Below are 15,976 nucleotides of genomic sequence, written 5' to 3'. Positions count from 1 at the left end.
CAGAACAACAATTTATTCTCTTACTTAAATGAATAACTGTATTACAATAAACATGATCAAATCATATTCATGCTCAACGTAAACACCAAATAACACTTATTTAGGTTCAACACTAATCCCGAATTTATAGGGAGTGTGCGATGATGATCATATCAATCTTGGAACCACTTCCAATACACATCGTCACTTCACCCTTAACTAGTCTGTTTATTCTGCAACTCCCGTTTCGAGTTACTAATCTTAGCAACTGAACTAGTATCAAATACTGAGGGGTTGCTATAAACACTAGTAAAGTACACATCAATAACATGTATATCAAATATACTTATGTTCACTTTGCCATCCTTCTTATCTGCCAATCACTTGGGGTAGTTCCGCTTCCAGTGACCAGTCCCTTTGCAGTAGAAGCACTTAGTCTCAGGCTTAGGATCAGACTTGGGCTTCTTCACTTAAGCAGCAACTTGCTTGCTATTCTTTTTGAAGTTCCCCTTCTTCCCTCTGCCCTTTTCTTGAAACTAGTGGTCTTGTCTACCATCAACACTTGATATTTTTCTCGATTTCTACCTTCATCAATTTCCGCATTACGAAGAGCTTGGGAATCGTTTTCGTTATCCCTTGCATATCATAGTTCATCACGAAGTTCTACTAACTTGGTGATGGTGACTAGAGAATTCTGTCAATCACTATCTTATCTGGAAGATTAACTCCCACTTGATTCAAGCGATTGTAGTACTCAGACAATCTGGGCACATGCTCACTCGTTGAGCGATTCTCCTCCATCTTTTAGCTATAGAACTTGTTGGAGACTTCATATTTCTCAACTCGGGTATTTGCTTGAAATATTAACTTCAACTCCTGGAACATCTCATATGGTCCATGACGTTCAAAACGTCTTTAAAGTCCCGATTCTAAGCCATTAAGCATGGTGCACTAAACTATCAAGTAGTCATCATATTGAGCTAGCCAAACGTTCATAATGTCTGCATCTGCTCCTGCAATAGGTCTGTCATCTAGCAGTGCATCAAGGACATAATTCTTCTGTGCAGCAATGAGGATAAACCTCAGATCACGGATCCAATCCGCATCATTGCTACTAACATCTTTCAACACAATTTTCTCTAGGAACATATCAAAATAAACACAGGGAAGCAACAACGTGAGCTATTGATCTACAACATAATTTGCAAAATACTACCAGGACTAAGTTCATGATAAATTTAAGTTCAATTAATCATATTACTTAAGAACTCCCACTTAGATAGACATCCCTCTAATCCTCTAAGTGATCACGTGATCCAAATCAACTAACCCATGTCCGATCATCACGTGAGATGGAGTAGTTTCATTGGTGAACATCACTATGTTGATCATATCTACTATATGATTCACGCTCGACCTTTCGGTCTCCGTGTTCCGAGGCCATATCTGTATATTCTTGGCTCGTCAAGTATAACCTGAGTATTCCGCGTGTGCAACTGTTTTGCACCCGTTGTATTTGAACGTAGAGCCTATCACACCCGATCATCACGTGGTGTCTCAGCACGAAGAACTTTCGCAACGGTGCATACTCAGGGAGAACACTTCTTGATAATTAGTGAGAGATCATCTTAAAATGCTACCATCAAACTAAGCAAAATAAGATGTATAAAAGATAAACATCATATGCAATCAAAATATGTGACATGATATGGCCATCATCATCTTGCGCCTTTGATCTCCATCTCCAAAGTACTGTCATGATCTCTATCGTCACCGGCATGACACCATGATCTCCATCATCTTGATCTATATCAATGTGTCGTCACACGGTCGTCTCGCCAACTATTGCTCTTGCAACTATTGCTATCGCATAGCGATAAAGTAAAGCAATTATTTGGCGCTTGCATCTTATGCAATAAAGAGACAACCATAAGGCTTTTGCCAGTTGCCGATAACTTTAACAAAACATGATCATCTCATACAACAACTTATATCTCATCACGTTTTGACCATATCACATCACAACATGCCCTGCAAAAACAAGTTAGACGTCCTCTACTTTGTTGTTGCAAGTTTTACGTGGCTGCTACGGGCTTAAGCAAGAACCAATCTTACCTACGCATCAAAACCACAACGATAGTTTGTCAAGTTGGTGTTGTTTTAACCTTCGCAAGGACCGGGCGTAGCCACACTCGGTTCAACTAAAGTTGGAGAAACTGTCACCCGTAAGCCACCTATGTGCAAAGCACGTCCGGAGAACCGGTCTCGCGTACGCGTAATGTCGGTCCGGGCCGCTTCATCCAACAATACCGCCGAACCAAAGTATGACATGCTGGTAAGCAATATGACTTATATCGCCCACAACTCACTTGTGTTCTACTCATGCATATAACATCAACACATAAAACCTAGGCTCGGATGCCACTGTTGGGGAACGTAGTAATTTCAAAAAATTTCCTACGCACACGCAAGATCATGGTGATGCATAGCAACGAGGGGAGAGTGTGATATACGTACCTTGTAGATCGACAACGGAAGCGTTGACGCAACGTAGAGGAAGTAGTCGTACGTCTTCCCGATCCGACCGATCCAAGCACCGTTACTCCGGCACTTCCGAGTTCTTGGCACACGTTCAGCTCGATGACGATCCCCGGGCTTCGATCCAGCAAAGCGTCGGGGAGGAGTTCCGTCAGCACGACGGCGTGGTGACGATCTTGATGTTCTACCGTCGTAGGGCTTCGCCTAAGCACTGCAACAATATGACCGAGGTGGAATATGGTGGAGGGGGCACCGCACACGGCTAAGGAACGATCATGAAGATCAACTTGTGTGTCCATGGGGTGCCCCTTGCCTCAGTATATAAAGGATGGAGGAGGAGGAGGCCGGTCCTAGTAGGAGTCCACCAAGAGGGGAGGAAGGGAGAAGGAAGTGGAGGAGAAGGAAAGGTGGCCGGCCCCCTTTTCCCTAGTCCAATTCGGACTAGAGGGGGGGGGCGCAGCAGCCCCTTGGCCCTTTCTCCTCTTCCCACTAAAGCCCATCAAGGCCCATTGCTTCTCCCGTAACTACCCGGTACTCCGAAAAATACCCGAATCACTCGGAACCTTTCCGATGTCCGAATATAGTCGTCCAATATATCGATCTTTACGTATCGACCATTTCGGGACTCCTCGTCATGTCCCCGATCTCATCCGGGACTCCGAACTCCTTCGGTACATCAAAACTCATAAACTCATAATATAACTGTCATTGAAACCTTAAGCGTGCGGACCCTACGGTTCGAGAACAATGTAGACATGACCGAGACACGTCTCCAGTCAATAACCAATAGCGGGACCTGGATTCCCATATTGGCTCCTACATATTCTACGAAGATCTTTATCGGTCAGACCGCATAACAACATACGCTGTTCCCTTTGTCATCGGTATGTTACTTGCCCGAGATTCGATCGTCGGTATCCAATACCTAGTTCAATCTCGTTACCAGCAAGTCTCTTTACTCGTTCCGTAATACATCATCCCGCAACTAACTCATTAGTTGCAATGCTTGCAAGGCTTAAGTGATGTGCATTACCGAGAGGGCCCAGAGATACCTCTCCGATATTCGGAGTGACAAATCCTAATCTCGAAATACGCCAACCCAACATGTACCTTTGGAGACACCTGTAGAGCTCCTTTATAATCACCCAGTTACGTTGTGACGTTTGGTAGCACACAAAGTGTTCCTTCGGCAAACGGGAGTTGCATAATCTCATAGTCATAGGAACATGTATAAGTCATGAAGAAAGCAATAGCAACATACTAAACGATCGGGTGCTAAGCTAATGAAATGGGTCATGTCAATCAGATCATTCAACTAATGATGTGATCCCGTTAATCAAATAACAACTCTTTGTCCATGGTTAGGAAACATAACCATCTTTGATTAACGAGCTAGTCAAGTAGAGGCATACTAGTGACACTCTGTTTGTCTATGTATTCACACATGTATTATGTTTCGGTTAATACAATTCTAGCATGAATAATAAACATTTATCATGATATAAGGAAATAAATAATAACTTTATTATTACCTCTAGGGCATATTTCCTTCAAGTGGAGGGAGCGGCCTCGCACCTTCTTGATCGCGGGCGGAAACTCCTCCTTGACGGCGAGACGGTGGCGGTGGCGTGTGCATGCGGCCGTACCGGCTGCGTGGCGGGGACGCCAACTCGTCCTTGACTCGGCATCCAATCTAGATGTCGCGGTGGTGCCGGGGTGAGGCTGGCTCCTCCTTCACGTGGCGTCTGACCTGGACGCCATGATTGTGCCGGGGCGAGGCCGACTCCTCCTTCACAGGTCGGAGCGGGGACGTCGGCTCGTACTTCACGCGGTGGCGTGCGTGGGGGCAACAGCTCCTCCTTCACACGCGCCGGCGATGGCTGCGACGGGCCCATGTAATGGAGCGACTGCTCCGTCATTATCTCAACCGAGAGAGCAGCCAATGGAATTAAATAGCAACTCAAATCAAGATGTTCAACAAAGCTCCCAAAATCAATATATTCACCAAATAACTTCTAAAATTCAAAGGGGTGAATGGACGAGCGTTGTTGGTTCATCGATTCACTAGGTTCGGGTAAAAAATAGTACGTAAGTGCGAAAAAATGGGAAACGGAAATAAGTTGTTTGTGTGCAAACGTAGAAGAGTAAACCAGTTAAATAGCATATTTGGTTTCATTATTTCAAGAGAAAGAATGTAGGTCAGGTGGCTCACATGCTGAGTAATCTACCTAAGAGGTACACGATTCGATTCCTGCTCATCACAATAGTTTTTGCACTTCAATCAAAGTACGCGAGAAAAACAGAGAAAAGAATATCAAATCAGATCAGAGCTAAGCACATAACAGCATTAGGTCGGATGGTTAGCTTGAGGATAGCACGCTCAAGAGGTGGAAGGTTCGAATTCAACGGCAGGATCACTTTTTTGAGAAAAAAAATAAAAGCGAGTGACAAGGAGGTGAAGCCCTGGAGCATCGTTCGGATCTATTGCCAAGGTCCGAACGTTCGCTCGTTACTTTTGTCGATAAGTAAAATGGAAGGGGTGCCTCCCACCTGGCACCGCCCAGCTTCCTCTCAGGCGGCGCCACCGGATGGCGCCCCAACCACTAGTTTAGCTTCAATCTTCTGAAACTAGTGGCTTTCACCTCGCCTGGCTCCCTGCCACCGCCAGCTCGAAACCTCAAATCATCGGTGGGAAAATCCAAGTGGGAGACCATGGACCGTCCACCGACTCTGTCGTCGCCATGTCCAACGGTGGAAACGGCGCTACCGTCGTCCCATCTCTCATGTTGTACATCCCCGATTCGAGCTCCGTCATGGTAGCGTCCCTGGCCCTTGGGCCGAGCCTTGGACGCTCGCTCATAAAGTAGATGCAATCTTCTCTAGCGCCGATGCCGCTGGCCGGGAGTGACTCGGAGCATCCCTCGCTGACGAAGAGGGTGCGTCCCATGAGCGTGTCAACCTCCCTCCACCGTCCACGACCGTCGCCCAGGTCCAGGTCGAAAGCCTCGAAGACCTCAAATTGTGACGGCAAATACGTCTGTCGACGACGACAGGTCATGTGGTCGATCGCGTGTTCGACCATGAGCAGGCGGTCACCGGAGGAGACCAGGTAGACTTCACGTACGCGCTTGTAGCCCTCGTCGACTCTTGTTGGCGGCGTGCTGCTACGTATGCATTGGACTGATTCTCCGGTGGCCATGTCGAGGGCATGGAGCTCGTAGCTGCGGCACTGCACTTCCGACGCGAGCACGTAAAGCTTCCCTTTGAAGAGTGCCATGTCGACGGCGCGTCCGGGGAATTCAGGAGGGGGCGCCCACGCCATGCGCATTGGTCCGCCACGAGTGTAGATGCTGACATTATTGCGCTTGTGCAAACGCCTGATAAGAACGGCGATGAGGTCATCGGACACGACCACCTTGCGGATGCTATCGGCGACAAGGCGGGTGATCTGTCGAGGGGCAGTCGTGTCCCCGGAGGAGCGAGGCTGCACTAGTAAGAAGTCGCTGAACTGGAGGTGGGCACAGAGGTACTCGGGCTCGATGTGCTGAGGGGTCACGTCGCCGGAGTGAGGGTCCATCAGGGGAGCATGCCCCGTCGCGGCGCACTAGGAACAGCAGGCGGCCTGTGGAGACCCGGCGGACGACGTCGGCTTCTGGGACGGGAAGACGGTCAAGCGCACCCTCGGCCAGGTCGAGGAAGGTGCCGTTGCGGAGGCCGGCCCACGGGAGCAGCGGCGGCGGCGGCGGCTGCGTCCGCGCGCTGGAGCGCCAGGAGCGGCACACGGCGCGGACGCGGGCGTGCTCGAGGTAGGACGGCAAGCGCGAGAGCACGTCGCCCAACAGCTCGGGCGGGAGGTCCGGCCACCCGATCGTCGCCATCGTCGTCTTGGATCTCTCGTCTACGTACAATTCTCGTGTTGGCCCCCGCCGCGTGTTCCATTCTTTATAGCTACATACATCTCGTCGGGCTTCCGGATGACAACACAACACACACGACTCGAGTCGGATTCCAACCGCACCACCAGCCTGAGACTCAGAATCGGAAAGGGTTCAGGCGACACGTTTCAGGGCCTAATTTTGGTCAGGGAAGAGTTCGTATGTGCTCATTGGGCTAAAATGCACGTGTAGGCCCAGAAATCCATAAATTGGGGTTTTGTGCTCTTTTTGGTTGTTTTTTCCTATCATTTATCATGGGTCGCGCTAACTGCCACACGTGTGGCGTGGACGGGAACCCGCCCGCACGCCTCGTGTGGCATGGACGGGAACCCGCCCGCACGACCCCGTCCGCACGCATGAAAGCGCGGCCCGCACGTCCGCTGTGTGGCAACCCCGCCCGCACTGCCTCGTCCGGGCCAGATGACCCGCTGCCCGCACGACCCAGCCGTTCCCGGCCTCGTCCCCTCTCTCGTCTGCTGCCCTCGTCCCCCGCCTGTCGAACCCCGACCTCCGTCGCCGGCCATCTCTGGTTGCCATGGCAACCAAGGCAGATCCGTAGTGCGCTCCCACCGCAAACCACACCCCTTATCTCCCCACCCCATCCCACCCCACCATCCCCCACTCCAACAATGCCCTCCAAAGACGACCAGCTAAAAGCAGGTGAATCTCCCGATCTCCCTACTGCTTCTCATCCTTCTTTCTGGGCAGAAAATTGCAAAATTACCGACGAAGTTGGCAACTAGATCCATCCTACAGCGGTAAAACACTACATAAAGTTGTGTGTCTTCACAATTGCCAAGCAGAATGCACTAGATCTGCCATGTAATACGCTAGAGATAATCGTAAGTTCTCACCAGATTGATGCACGTAGTTGGTAAATGAATGGATGTGCAGGAATCCATAAAAAGGAAGAGAAAATTGAGAAACTTGGAGTAATGGGGGGTGTGAAAATTAATTGCCATTGGTGTCTAACGTCAATTGCCACCTATCATTGTCGTCAACTGCCACCATGTCAACTTATTGCTTGCCATCCTATTGTAGAGGCTGATGCCATCGAATCAAACGGATAGCTAGCACCCAGATTTTAGAAAAGATAGTGGATGTGCATGTCCTACTAGCCATGATATGTTGGTTGCCTACGCATGAAAATGTGATAACACTGACGTGTTAACTTCTACATGCAAGCAGCACAATGATAAATTTTTTTGTGGATTGTTGATGCCTTCTTGTTCATCCAGTGATTGAGAACACATCGGGAAGAAGCGAGACATGGAAAGAATGAATCGCGAAGATGGCGTTGATGCTTGGGGTTCTCAAAGGCCAGAAACGCCCCCTTTGGATGCATCAGAGTACAGTCAGCTCATCTATGCGGGGCCGTTGCTGCCACTACTAGAACAGTATGCGGGCGTAGGTATGATGCGTGCTAAACAATGAAGAGAACAGTTGCCATATTCGCGACGATGAAGATGACATTCTACTTATGTCGTGCACTGTCATTTTTTATGCAGGTTCTTATGACCAGAACACTCTTAGGGGTCCCCCGTGGCAAGTTCAGTCACAAGGCGCTAACGCTGACAAATGTACGGGCAGCCAACTTCAACTAGCTAGTATGGCTAATCAAGGTAATGCAAAACGAAAAAAGAGCACGTACTGCTGTGGACATTAAAAATGAACATGAAAAAAAGATGGCAAAAGGACTCACGAGTTATCACAGGTGAAAAATGCAGAGACTTCATGCAACACGTGGCATCAGGCAGCACCCATGTACCTGCCATCGACGTCGTACACAGGTGAGTCCATAAAAATAGTGAAGTTGCGGATGCTCAGTTAGCACAAGGAGCATAGTTGACAACTACAAGTTGCCATGACTGGACATCTACAATTGCCATGGATTAAAAACAACACTTGTCGTCCATGGACAACTGTTGTTGCCATCCCTGCACACCTGCAGTTGCCATGGAGGAACAGCTGCAGTTGCCATGTCGTGGGAACTGCAGTTGCCATCTAGGAACAACTACGGTTGCCATACCGATGCAACTTCAGCTGCCATGCAAGCAAAAACTGTGGTTGCCACGTAAGGGGCAACTGCAGTTGCCGTGCTAGCACGAACTGCATTTGCCACGAATTGACCAACCACTACTATGCTTACATGTTATTACACTGGCGGTGACCCGGCAAACGTCTCCTGGCAAGCTTCACAAATTGCAGGTGGAGCACGTCATTATGGTGTCACAGACCACACAAGATGGTCAAATACAACACAACAAGGTAAAAGGAAAAATCTGAACCAAAAAAAATAGCACTACATTTGCTATTTGTAGTTATTTGTAGGCAAAACAATAGTTGCCATGTTTGTTGAACAGTAGCTGCCATGACTGGACAGCTACAGCTGCCGTACATGTCCACACGTAGACTCACGGCTTGCTGTCTGAAATGATGTCATGCCAAATCACTCGAAGATGGTGTGATCCGTTGCGATACACATGTTATCCAACACAAAAATCTTACTCTCGTACCTGTTTTTTCCTATTACAGAACCTACAACTACAATGCACAGTGGCGCAGGAACATCTACTGCGGGGAGCTCTGAACGCACGGAAGACGCATTCCACCAGCCAGCAGACAATCATGCCACAAACAATTTCGAGTCAGAGTCAGGAATGACAATCATTCCAGCAATGCCGGCAAGCACCCCTTTGAACACAAGCACTGGCAACACTCAGGTGGATGGGACTGCCGCCGATACTGAAGTGAATGATGAAACTGATGACGACGCACAAGGGGATGAAGATGGTGGGCAATCAGAGATCGTGGTACCTCAGCCACCGTACATTGGGCAGAGATTTGAATCATTCGAAGCAACAAAGGAATACTACCAGACATATGCAAAGTTCCATGGATTTGCAGTCAACACCGAGTACCATAGGAAAATTAAGAAAACTAACGAGTATAGCAGAGGTGAGATGAGGTGCCACAAGGCGCGGAGGAACAAGAAGGGGAAAGGCGATGCGCCTGTCGTTCCGGAACGAAAGAGAGGTATCATTCTCAAGACTGAGTGCCCTGTCCGGTGTAAGCTAAACGTAGATGGAGCACAGTGGGTGGTCAATGAATATTTTGACGAGCACAACCACCAACTTATAAAGAAGTTCGACCTGGTGAAATTTCTGACCGCCCACAGAGGGTTCACCCCCGTCGAAAGGCAATTCGTAAAGCTGCTACATGATTGTAACGTCGGTCCATCAAGAATGGTGCAGATACTATCTCTCATCCACAGCAAAAAGGGGACTCTGAGTAGCATGCCGTACATACCAGCTGACGTCACAAACCTACAGGCCAGGTACCGTAGAGAGAGCAAGTTGGCAGACATAGAGGCCACAATTGCCTACTTCGATGCGAAAGCCAAGGAAGATCCAGATTTCTTCTACAGGATAAGGTTGGACGATGAGGACCGTGTCAGGAACATGTATTGGGTGGATGGTGCTGCAAGGAGAGCCTACAAACATTTCCGAGATTGCATTTCATTTGACGCGACGTACCTCACCAATATGTACAAGATGCCATGCGCTCCGTTCATAGGAATAAATAACCACAATCAGTCGTTGCAGTTCGGCTGCGGGCTCGTCCGGAACGAAGACACGGATGGGTACGTTTGGCTGTTCAAGACCTTCTTGGAGTGCATGGATGGACTTGCTCCGATGAACATAATAACAGACCAAGATTTCAGCATGCGTGCAGGCATAGAGGAGGTCTTTCCGTTGGCAGTGCACAGGCACTGCAGGTGGCACATTATAAAGAAGGCTGAGGAGACGCTAGGACCGTTCTTTGCTGACCGTCCAGAGCTTCACAAGGCATTCGAGCTGTGCGTGGACCACAGCTTGACGGTGGAGGAGTTTGAAAGGAGCTGGATGGCCATGACTGAAACACATCAAGTCCAAGACAACGAGACTCTTGTTAGCCTGTGGGAGAAGCGAATGTACTGGGTGCCGGCCTACTTCATGTAGTGCTTCTTCCCCTTTCTGCAGACTACGCAGCGCAGCGAAGGGTTCAATGCTGTTTTGAAGCGGTACGTCAGCCCTGGCAACTCATTGCTACAGTTTGCCAAGCAGTACACAGCTTTGCAACAAAAAATTCAGTTGCCACACGGAGAAAGAGCATGTGTGTGGCAACTATCACATTACTTCAGCAAAATTATTTGCCACATGGAAGAGCGTGTGTGTGGCAACTATCACAGTCATTGAATGAAAAATAGTTGCCATGTGAGAAAGCTTACATGTGGCAACTAACACAGTCATTTCAGTAATTTGTTGCCGCAAGGGGAAACACGTCTGTGGCAACTATCAAATTTGTTCAGGGAGTTAATGTAACTATCAAGTTCGCCTCATACTGCATTTTCAAAACCAAACTAACTAGATCTAGGGTTCAATGGCAACTACCTCGACTTCAAATTCACCCTCAAAATTCTCCCACGAACTGACTGCAAACACAAAATCGAACCAACGCGCACCAAAAACAACCCGGGAGACACCTGCTCAATCCATAGGCAAGACTAGTGCGTGCCTCCGAACAGGTAGAACCACGCCGACGATGCCGTCGCCGCGCCCGCGACAAAACTGACCAGTGCAACCAAAAGCGGCTAGCAGACGACTTCGGCGCCGGCGGGAACGCCGACGCATCGACGAATCGCCTGAATCTCTATGAATCTCGATCGAGAAATCGAACAAGGAGGGAAGGGGAGGAAATGCAGGAAGGGTTTGCGAGGGTTGCAGCGAGCAGTACCTTCAACCCGCAGGCGCTCCGGCGAGCCGCTCCGTTCCGGCGAGCACCACCGACGGTCCCGAACACCGTCGGTTCTTCCGCCTCCGCCGTCGCCTTCTCCCCTCGCCTTCTCCTTCGATGGTTTGAAATGCGAGTGGGTTCTGCCAGTAACTGCGGTGCGGGTGAGTAAATGGAAGCGCGAGGGAGAGGGGGCAGAGGCGTGGGGCGTGTTTGACGTCAACCGCGGTCGACGCGTGGCGTGCGGGCGCATTGCAGTTCCACCGCACAACTCAGATGGCAACCGCTGACCGCGGGGTAGCAACCAACGTGCGGGCGAACCTCCTCGCACACCGCACACGCGCCTCGTCCTACGTGGCGCAAAAAACCGCCCAGATTGTTCCAAGATTCGTGCACAGACCTGCCAACGGTGATGCTTGCGTGTGGTCGGGGTGGTGAACGCCCACACGTGTGGGCGTTAACATTTCCGTTTATCATTCGTGAATATTTTTCGTATTTATGAACATTTTTTGTAGTTTGAGGACATACTTTAAATTCATGAGTATTTTCTTAAATTTATGAACATACTTAAATTCATAAATAGTTTTTCATATTCCACGTCCGTCCACGGTTCCCATTCCCGAGCCAGATAGCCCAGTATGTTTGCCTCTCCTCCGATGCATGCATGGGGACCCCGACGCGCATCGTCGACGAAACATGGATGCAGAGGTCGATCGATATATCTGCCGGAACCTCATGCAGAGGAATAGGCGCACATCAGCAGTGCACGCCTACTTCCGCTGTGTATTCACCCACCAAAAGCCACTTATACTACTAGTATCTTGGACGCCGACGCATCGTGTCAAAGGTGTTGGAAATTGAACCATGGAAGGAGGCGGAAGCAGTAGAGCTACCACAACCTACTCTGATTGATGAGACTGGACAAGCACACGAGGCCGGCTTGTGCCTTTTCTTCCACCTTCGTTGTTGCAAAGGTGGCCGGGCTGAATTGTTGTGGCTGATACTATAAGGCCTTCCACTATGTACTGAATTGTTGTGGCTGAATTGTTGTGACTGATACTAGTCGATTCCTAGTCCATTAAAATATAGCTGGCTGGGCAGCGATGCCCTGAATATATTATTTGGCACCGGTCTCACAATGTGTGTTCGCAGCCTTGAAAAAAGCGGGACCTAAGAGGCCAATAAAATACTCAACCATCCATCAACTACTTGCTTTACGTGAGTGTTTTTGGTTTGCTTCACTTCCTTCGGTGGGCCAGGGAGCTAATTGTTTACTGCTTTGTGGATTTGGCACCGGAGCAGCTACTTGCTCCGATTCCCAGAATCTTTTTTATGGCACCGGCTGGACAATGGAGGGCACCAGTGCCAAATGAAGCAAAAGTGTATTTGGCATCATTTTTGGCCTACATAGTGGAGGGCCTAACCACTTCACTATGCGTTGCTGCTACTGCTGCCATCTCCATGGATCACGGGCCGCTTTTCAGTTATGGCGCACCAGTGCTAGCTGCAGTGCCTCGCCGGCCACCCGCCCCCTCACCGCCGGCCCCACTCGCGTTGCACTTGCACTGGACCAGTGTGTCGCATGTATACCTGGCCATACCTTGGGCCGGGCCTAGCCAAGCCCGGCGCAAAAAAAACAGGCCCGAGGCCGGCACGGCCCGGCCGTCGGGCCTGTTTTTTGGGCCTGAGCCCGGCTCAAACACGTAAAAGCCCGTCAGGCTACGGGCCAGCCCGGCCCAAACACGTAAAAGCCCGTCGGGCTACGGGCCAGCCCGGCCCGTCTTTCAGGAAAACGCGAAAACAATAGGCCTGGCCCGGCCTTCAGGCTCAAAATCTAGGCCCGAGCCCGGCCCGGGAGCGGCGTCGGGTCAGGCTTTTTCGGGCCGGGCCGTTCGGGCCGGGCTTCTCATGGCCAGGACTAGTCGCATGGAACTGCGCGAGGAGGCCCTGACTCGGAACTCAGAAGGGTTCAGGTGACACCTTTCAGAGCCTAATTTCGGTCAGGGAAGTGTTTGTATGGGCTCGTGCATACGGAGGACTGAACACCATTGGGCTAAAATGCACGTGTAGGCCCAGCATCTCAATGTGGACTAGGGAAAGCTGAACGTCACCAGAAACCCATAGAATGGGGATTTGTACTCTTTTTTGTTTTTTCTTTACCATTTTTCATTCACGAATATTTTTCATATTTATGAACATGTTTTGTAGTTTGGGGACATACTTTAAATCCATGAGTATTTTCTTAAATTTATGAACCTATTTAAGTTCATAAATATTTTTCCATATTTGCAAACAAATGTTAAGTTCAAAAAAATATATACATGAACATATTTATCTTCTTTTGAAAAAAATAAATATATTTTATTTAACTCATGAATAACTTTTATAATTCATGAATTATTTTCAAATTAATGAACATTATTTTAGTTTCTGAGTGTTTTGTAAAAATATTGAAATTAAAAAACGAATTAATTGAAAACATTCAAAGTGGTTTAAGACTGGAAACCGGATGAAATGAAATGAAATGAAATGAAATTGGTTGAAAAACTGAACGTGAAAAAAAATCACCAACACAAATGCATGGGCCGGACGGCCACCCGTGTATGTGTCTCTAGGCGCAAAGTCGGGCGCCTGTTTTGGACGGGCAGTGCTCCGTCCACGGTTCCTATTCCCGGGCCAGCTGACCGTCCACGGTTCCTGTGCCTCTCTGCATCTGCATGAATCCCTGCCTCGTCTACCCGCCAAAAGCTAGGCGATGGGTCACACCCTTCACTCCGGCCCCGCCTACGATGCATCGTCGACGAAACATGGAAGCAGAGGTCGATCGATATAGCTACATGTGAAGGAACAGGCGCACATCTTGGACGCCGACGCATGGTGTCAAAGGGGTTGGAAATCGAACCATGGAAGGAGGCGGGAGAGCTACCACAACCTACTCTGGAGGTGTTTGGTTTAGGAAAGGAAACGCAAACGCAATCGCAATCAGATAGCAGCGTTACTGTAAACGGTATCGACCAAAATCGCAATTTGTTTGGTTACTTCAACTGCAACGTTAATCAATACCGGGAGATGTTAGTTCACAAAGATCGTCGCTTGCCTTCCCGTGCACCTGTCGAAGAAATCTCCTGAGCGCCTCCTCCCCGAGCATGTTTCCGCCGTGGGCGCCGGCGTACATCTGGAACACGTCGCTGATTTGACGCCGGCTGGAACCCAAGGAAGCAGTACACCTTGGATGTCGTCATGGCCTAGCTGCACATACGTATTGGCGTATTGCCTTCGTCGTGTACACGCTACTGAATGCTTGTCTAGGTCGATGTTGTAGCTGGTTGCCTGAGGGGGCTTGCCGGTTTTGGTGCGGAAGAATGCCTGGGCGGTCGGGCGCGCGAGGCTGCGAGCAACGCTCCGTAGCGCTCGTCGGGCACGAGGGCGAAGATGGAGTTGAGTACAAGGCGGGCACTTTTGTCGGCAGCGGGATTGAAGCTCGTGGCATGGCGGGTTGGGGAAGAGGACGAACAAATCGACGGCGAGAGGAGAGAGACGACCGTACCGTTATTCCATTACGCCGGGTACCTAACGTAATCAACTTTGAATAGGGTGGGAATCGATGCCAGAGTTATCCGATTACGGAGCGACCTAAACAAACACGATTTAGCGCTATCCGTTACCACCGTTATCGAATCACGTTACAAAAGCGTGAACCAAACACCTCCTCTGATTGATCGACGAGACGGGACAAGCACACGAGGCCTCCTTGTGCCTTTTCTACCACTTTTGCTGATGCAGAGGTGGCCGGCCTGCTCGGGCTGAATCACTGTGGCTGATCTATATAACCACTTCACTGTGCGCTGCTACTGCTGCTGCCGTCTCTCGCCATGGATCACGGGCCGCTTTTCAGTTAAGGCGCACCAGTGCTAGCTGCAGTGCATCGCCGGTCACCGCCTGCTCCGCTCGCGTTGCACAGGACCAGTCCGCGAGGTGGCCTCCTCCCCCTGCATGGTGTGTAGGGGCGCATCGTGTGTGTGTGGAGTATGTACGTACAGTACAATCCACCTACATGCTCAACTCCAAATTGCCCGAAACATATGATGTTCTCCCAATAGATGCTCCCTAGTAGATACTCCCGGCATAACGTCTTACGTTTGCTTAAGGGGGGGTATTATGTTAGAAAATGTGGTACACATCCGGTAACTTTTGGGCAAAATGAACGTGTTGACCCAACTTCGCCCAATGCAAAGAGAATAAGAAGGCCAGAAGGAATCTGTATTTGAAGGCACTCACAACGCATGTATTATTCATCTTTTACCATTGGTGCACAGTCAAGTAGAGAGGGTAGTTCATGCAGATGCATAGCATGTTGACATGCACGCACGGTCACCCGTCTTTGTAGACTGCCCCACGCACTCGCGCGCCGGACCGGAGGGGCAGGGCGTGAGGTCGACGGCTCCTATTCCCGACCCAGTGCCAACAAACAAAATCAGATATACCTTTCACGACGGATATATCGATTTGCGCGGCGCTTTTCAGCTACGCAGCACCAGTACTGCAGACTGCAGTGCACCCCTGATTTCCGGCTGCGTTCGCGTTCGTTGCTCGGACCAGTGGACCGCCCGTCCCGGGCTCTGTACTGGCGCGCGATGTGTTCAGTGTACAGGGGGCATCGTGTGTGTGTGCGCGCGCTACACTACGTACAGTATTGGCCACGCGCCGCTGCGCCGCGCATCTACCTTCCACTAGAGATTCGACCCACCGCG

The 15,976-nt window shown here is 49.7% G+C and overlaps 2 protein-coding genes across 2 annotated transcripts; one reads left to right on the top strand and one right to left on the bottom strand.

Annotated features, from left to right (window-relative positions):
* Nucleotides 1-5,194: 5,194 nt before the first annotated feature.
* Nucleotides 5,195-6,395, bottom strand: LOC147977923 (uncharacterized). The gene is made up of 2 exons (XM_087514592.1): nucleotides 6,123-6,395; nucleotides 5,195-6,025 (listed from the first exon to the last, which is right to left on the bottom strand). The coding sequence occupies exons 1-2, from the start codon at nucleotides 6,393-6,395 to the stop codon at nucleotides 5,195-5,197; spliced, it is 1,104 nt and encodes a 367-aa protein (XP_087370718.1).
* A 1,326-nt stretch (nucleotides 6,396-7,721) lies between these two features.
* On the top strand, nucleotides 7,722-10,453 carry LOC147977922 (protein FAR1-RELATED SEQUENCE 5-like). Its single transcript, XM_087514591.1, has 5 exons — nucleotides 7,722-7,863; nucleotides 7,961-8,074; nucleotides 8,167-8,242; nucleotides 8,404-8,479; nucleotides 8,987-10,453. The coding sequence occupies exons 1-5, from the start codon at nucleotides 7,722-7,724 to the stop codon at nucleotides 10,451-10,453; spliced, it is 1,875 nt and encodes a 624-aa protein (XP_087370717.1).
* The last annotated feature ends 5,523 nt before the right edge of the window (nucleotides 10,454-15,976 follow it).

Source organism: Triticum urartu, chromosome 3A (genome assembly GCF_056163025.1).
Source record: "Triticum urartu cultivar PI428250 chromosome 3A, HENAU_Tu73, whole genome shotgun sequence".
Classification (NCBI taxonomy): Eukaryota; Viridiplantae; Streptophyta; class Magnoliopsida; order Poales; family Poaceae; genus Triticum; species Triticum urartu.
The sequence above is the reverse complement of the archived record's forward strand: the minus strand, read 5'-3'. Positions and strand labels throughout refer to the sequence as shown.

Bases quoted from the DNA above. Each gene is read 5' to 3' on its own strand.
- LOC147977923 (XM_087514592.1), bottom strand. From the start codon at position 6,395: ATGGCGACGATCGGGTGGCCGGACCTCCCGCCCGAGCTGTTGGGCGAC. The intron at 6,026-6,122 runs GTGCGCCGCGAC...GCCCACCTCCAG, and splicing joins CAGGCCGCCTGCTGTTCCTA to TTCAGCGACTTCTTACTAGT.
- LOC147977922 (XM_087514591.1), top strand. From the start codon at position 7,722: ATGGAAAGAATGAATCGCGAAGATGGCGTTGATGCTTGGGGTTCTCAA. The intron at 8,075-8,166 runs GTAATGCAAAAC...GAGTTATCACAG, and splicing joins AGCTAGTATGGCTAATCAAG to GTGAAAAATGCAGAGACTTC. The intron at 8,480-8,986 runs ACCGATGCAACT...TTTCCTATTACA, and splicing joins GGAACAACTACGGTTGCCAT to GAACCTACAACTACAATGCA.